This window comes from Ochotona princeps, chromosome 7 (assembly GCF_030435755.1).
Source record: "Ochotona princeps isolate mOchPri1 chromosome 7, mOchPri1.hap1, whole genome shotgun sequence".
NCBI classification, from domain to species: Eukaryota; Metazoa; Chordata; class Mammalia; order Lagomorpha; family Ochotonidae; genus Ochotona; species Ochotona princeps.
The window spans coordinates 4,732,880-4,738,879 of NC_080838.1; the positions used below are offsets into that span (position 1 = coordinate 4,732,880).

Consider the following 6,000-nt stretch of genomic DNA (forward strand, 5'->3'; position numbering starts at 1 on the left):
CGAGTTTAAAAAATGACATGTAGTAATAAAAAGATCTTGTGTTCAATACAGCAAGCATCATCAAAAATGGAAAATTACTTAAGCTTCTCTATGAACACAGACTATTGTATTCTTCTGTATCTGATGTCTTCTAAGACTCTTTATATTGTTATCCAAGAGACAAGTATCTGTGGTTTTGAAATGCATTTAGGCAAGTGGTTCCAGATTAGGTCACTGCAAGCTGAATGGACATTGAGAGATAAATTTGATAAAGGTGGATGATTATCAAACAATGTCCTACCGAAATACCCTGTACAAAAAAACTAGGCAAATCACACAGTGTTTCCCCACCGCTGCACACCCTTGCCGCATCTTCTGAGAGCTGATTTAGAATCAACCTCGGAAGACCCCGTGAAGCACCACGGAGAAGTGAGTGGATGCTGCCACGTGGCCTACAGCTACGTGGACAAACACATTGGAAAGTTGACTTTTCCTTCCTGCTTCTCCCATCTCAGGTAATGATACATGTGCCCCTGACCACAGCAAATCGGTATGCTCCAAGGTGATCCCTCTGAAAAGTCAAACCTCAGCCACACTGATGTTTGACACAGGTTATCAAAATTTTGCAATAAGATACTGATGAGCCTGTTTTCGAAATATTAAATGTAGTCGGTCAATGTAGTTCATGCCACAGATTCTTGAAATGTGATCTTTCAATATCTGCTTTCCATTCCTAAACCACGTTGATCTAAGAAAAACAATGCCATTTGTAGAAATAATATATTTGTATAACAAGTATATAAAATATCTCATTAGTAAGAAAAATTTTTGTTGAGTACCATGAGTTCTCTATAATTAAGCAGTTCTGCCTTATCATGTTTAATCCTTCCATTAGGCTAGAATGAGTGTCTACCAGTATTTCTCGAATATTAATGCATGTACTGAAGAGTGGGGTAGAGGTTTTTCAAATAAGACATTTTCTTTAAAAAGCATGCTATTGGAACAAATTAGAAAAATCATAGAAATGTATGGCCAAGGCACCTCAAACAATGCAAATATTTCACAGAATGAATGCCTTCAATACTTGGACCCTAAGTGTTATGAAAGTTGACAAAATGTCGAACACAGGTGGCTAGCCAGCATTTGCTGACAGAAAGGAATCATGGAAATTCAATTTCTCAACCCTGAAATGTATATCTTTTCTTATAGGCACAGTATTTATTACCAATCCAATATTACTTCTGGATGAAATATCCACGGTTCAATTCCTTGTTGAAGCCAGTGATGAAGGAATTCCTAACCTGAGGACTCTGGCCTTAGTGGAGGTGAAAATTCGAGATGTCAATGACCATGCCCCAGAGTTTACAGTGGAATGCTATAATCAGAGCTTGAGTGAAGATACTGCAGTTGGAAGCGTGGTGCTCACGTTCGCCACCCTTGACCAAGACTGGACCCGTGAAAACACCTATGTTGAGTATTCCATCCTTAGTGGTGATTCACAGAACAATTTCTATGTGGGAACCAGTTTCACCGATTCAGAACATCCTTCTCAACAAGCTGGTTATCTCATGTTGCTTCACAGTCTGGACCGAGAAGTGGCTGCCAGCCACCAGCTTGTCATTCTAGCATCTGACCGTGGCTGCCCTCCACTGAGCTCCACGGCTGTTGTGTTCATAGAAGTCCTGGACGTCAATGATAACCCTCCTGAGTTCAGCAGCCTACAGTATCATGCCCAGGTCAAGGAGAGTACCCCTCTAGGGAGTTCCCTCACTGTGGTCTCAGCAGGTGACCGGGACACAGGGTTACGAGCACAGATCATCTACACAATCATCTCTGGGAACGAGAAGGGGCAGTTTCACTTAGAAAAAAACACTGGCATCCTCTATTTGATGAAGCCTCTGGATTACGAAGACAGGATCCGGTTTACACTAACCGTCCAAGCTGCAAATGAAGAAATGGAACACTTTTCCTTTGCAAGTGTCTTTGTCAGTGTCTTAGATGATAACGACCATGCGCCTCAGTTTCTGTTCTCAAGCTTGAGCTGTGCAGTTCCTGAAAACCTGCCTGTTTTCTCCACCCTGTGTTCGGTGAACGCCTTGGATTTGGATGCGGGTCCCTATGGAGAGTTGACCTATTCCATGTCCTCACCTTGCCATGTCCCTCCTGGAATGCCTTCTGGGTTTGATCTCTTCCGCATTGACTCTCTCACAGGAGAGATCCATGCTAAGCAGGCCCTAGATTATGAAAACGGCAGTAAATACTGCCTCGTGGTGGAGGCCAAAGATAAAGGTGACGCGACAGCTTCCATGGTGGTGTGGGTGGATATTGAGGGGATAGATGAATTTGAACCTGTTTTCACACAAGATCAATATTTCTTCCACCTGCCAGAAAACAATGAAGTCAGCCCGCTGATTGGCAGAGTGGAAGCCTCGGATGCAGATGCCGGGCTCGATGGGGTTGTTCTTTACTCCCTTAGAACTTCGTCTCCTTTCTTTTCAGTAAACGCAACCACAGGACATATTTATTTGGTGAGATCCATTCCCCTTGTCCAAAGTCAGGTCAGCAAAGACACCATGCTCGAAGTGAAGATACTTGCTCACAGCCCCAAGGTGGACTCCAGGACTGCCGTGTGCACTGTTTTTGTGAATATGTCCCTTCTCCAGGAAGGACAGCACTCCGTAGCCACCCACAGCAGCTTCTTCGTCAGCCTTGCTGTCTCTGTTCTCATGTTTCTGCTCCTTGTCTGCATTCTGCTGATGTTGATTTTAAGACACAAACAGAAACACACAGTTGACGATTACAAGAAGAAAACATCACTTCCCTTGGATGCAAGTTTGAGACCAAGTGTGGATGCCAGTGCGTTCAAGACCTTCCAAGAAGACAATGACCGCAGGGTGGAGGTGGTGCCTGTGGACCACACGCCTGAGTGGTTGAGCTTGCTAAGTGTCATGGAGAAGGACTTGGCCACTCTGTACCGGCACTCCAACTCTAGTGGCCACTGTTCTGTGGAAGGAGAAACTGCAGAAGATAAAGAAATCCAAAGGATCAATGAGCATCCTTACAGAAAGGACCTGGACTCAGTTCTGAGTGACAGAGAGTCCCGGGTGCCTGACTCGGGAATCCCCAGGGACTCAGACCAGCTTTCGTGCCTGTCTGTTGAAACAGATGTGACAGTCACTGCTGAGGCAGCAGACATCAGCTCCATGGTGGAGGGAGCAGATCGAGGAGCCAACCACAACACCACTTGTACACCCAAGAATGGGTCACCCCAGGCCCTTCAGAAAGGAGAGACCAAAAAGGACATCCTGGCGGATGTTACAGGAGACTATCTGTCTGTTCCAGGTGTTCGGGCAGCAGCAGGGTCAGCTCTTCCAGCTCTGAGAACAGCTGACCCTGAGGGGCGAAGCAGCTACCCTTGGGATTGCCTCCTGAGTTGGGAACCCAAGTTCCAGTCGCTGTCCTCAGTATTTTATGACATAGCAAAGCTCAAGGATGAGCATTCACAGAGGCCTGGCATGAGCAAAGGGAAGAGCTCTGGTGTTTTCCCACCACCTTTGATAACGGCCATAGCGCAGCCTGGGATTAAAGCAGTTCCACCAAGAATGCCAGCTGCTCCCCCAGGGCACGTGCTTCAGAGACACCCCCGTTCTCCTCTTCTGTACCATCTCGCCTCAATGACAGAGGCCATGACTCCCAGTGTTTCTCCATCTCTTTCCATGCTGACCCTACAGAACCCTGCCATGTCTCCACTGCTGTCAGATGGAGACATTTTAGGACTGCATGTGAATGATACCCACCCTGAACTGAAAGCAGAAGATGAAGTCCAAATATAAAATGGTTGGGATGATGCACTGGCTCACCATCGGTCACTAGTCTCAACCAAGCGCCTCTCAATGGAATTTGTTCTTTTCTGAAAGCCAGAATTGTGATCTAGTCGGGGCTTTTGAAGTCTCCCCTTTACATTTCTAAATGTTTTATTGTTGTTCTAGCCTTAGTGAGAGATTATTTTCTCCTATAGTCTTTTAGGCTTTCTTCTCAGGACTCACATCTGTATCCATCAAGTAATATATAGTCTGTCCTAGGAGTAGGTTTCCGAAGGACATGATGTACTTGACTAATGACCAAAATACTGATACGGAGACGAAGTCTGGTGTACTCTGATGACATAACTGCTGATTGTGCTGCTAGCTCTAAAACCAGTGAAGGCTGAATAGGGGCAAGTTCAGGACAGAAAGTAACAAAGGGGAAAATTGAGAAGCATGTGCTTTGAAGATAAAGCAGGGTCTGTGGATCTGACCTCTTTCATACAACTTTACATCGTCCTCAGACATCCCTGCCATGGAGCATAGCCATAATCTGAACGTCAAATGAGGATTGTCCTACTCTGTGCCCAGAGGGTAACACAACTAAGACACATATTCTTGATTAAATGGACCAGAAATACATGTCCTGCTAGAGGCCAGAGTTAAGAGTAGCAATGCTTACGAGGGTGTCCACCACCCAAGACATGCTACCTTGGCCTTCTTTACCCGGAGACTGATGGTCTTTGCTCCCATGCTCTGCTTTGTCATGTATACAGGTGCAGACATTAAACTTCAAAGATTAATTTATAGAAGTTTCTTCATCTTATTTTATACTGATACAGTAAGTTTGGAATAATTTATCTACTCACGGTCAGGTTTTAAAGTTTGTGTAGATAATGATTTTGTTATTAGCTAATTATAGATTTCATAGAGCAACTTAACACTATATTTTTAAATGAAGGGTTTTTTTATACAAATGTTTCTACTACAAAAATTAACAATGGATGCCGAAGTCATTTTTCTGATTGCTTCCATTCAATGCACTTTCATTGTCCTTAGATGGAGCAATTGGTAGCATGGTTACAATAATACTGTTTGGTACCTTCATTTCAGAAGTCGAGTTGAGTGAAGTTCACCTTCAGTGCCATACTTCTCACTGGTGGGATGGAGGGCCTGTCTGAGACTTCTCTCCCCCTTCAGGAAGGCAGAGCATATCCTTGTGAAGATAGTCCAATACTCATCCACCCAGGTTGGCCCTCACATCTGGCTTCGGGCTGCCTGGGATGTGGAAAGGACAGCTGGTCAGGTGTTCACAGTAGTGAGAATGGCCTGCTGCTATAGAGATTTGTATTTTGTCCCCCAGGGTCTCATTTGCAACGTCATGTGAGATCATTTCTCTTTCCTAAAAAACATTGCTGGTACAGTGTTTGATGTCCAGTTTTGTAGATAAAGAATTATATGGCTTCCTGTGTTATGATCTGTTATGCTATATCTTTGCTGGCTCAAATTCAAACAAGTGTATGATAATATCAGAAATTACATGAAACCTGAAGGATTTTGAACAATATGGAACATTGAAACGTAGGACTGATACTCTGTTCCTATGTTTTCTGACATTTGTGTAAAAGAACACATCAAAGTGTCTCAGTATCCAATATTTATTATCTTTGCCTTTTCAAAATATTGCCTTGCACATATGAAAAAATTCTGTAATATTTGTTTTTTTTTAAATATCTATGGAAGTTTTATTTCTTGGAAACCAAGAACATTCTGTTGTTTTTGAATAAAAGGTTCTTCACATTCATTTATGCTTCCAAAGTTTCTTCCTAAGTAATTTGCCTGTGATTTATTACTGGACATGAATCTGTATTTTTTCCTGGCCTTTTCAGAAAAACAGAATACATGAAGTCTCAAGAGCTACTTACCAATATTTAGTGGATCTTTAATTGATGTCTTTATTAACACTGTACCTGCTCTGTTACACATCCAAACAAGTGGGATGAGGGTAACAATGTGAACACGCTGGGTGAGTGTTTATAATCCACCATGTATCCGCCCTTTTGCTATGTAAATGGTGTGCTTTATACAGTTCTCCTTCGCGTTCAATACCAACTTCCAACGTGCCTCGTATATTCCATGTTTTAACTTTCCTGGCTTTAGCACTCTGGAGGAGGCACAGAACTTGTTAGTGGAAAATCATATTAAGCCCTGAATACAT

General features: G+C 43.2%; 1 protein-coding gene across 1 annotated transcript in view; it reads left to right on the forward strand.

Annotated features, from left to right (window-relative positions):
* Positions 1–5,494, forward strand: part of DCHS2 (dachsous cadherin-related 2) — a 308,466-nt gene extending 302,972 nt beyond the window's left edge. Inside the window, exon 20 of the mRNA XM_058666741.1 lies at positions 1,189–5,494. Within this exon, the coding sequence (XP_058522724.1) occupies positions 1,189–3,812 (2,624 nt within the window). The 3' untranslated portion in view covers positions 3,813–5,494. The remainder of the gene's footprint in view (positions 1–1,188) is intronic.
* Positions 5,495–6,000: the final 506 nt, after the last annotated feature.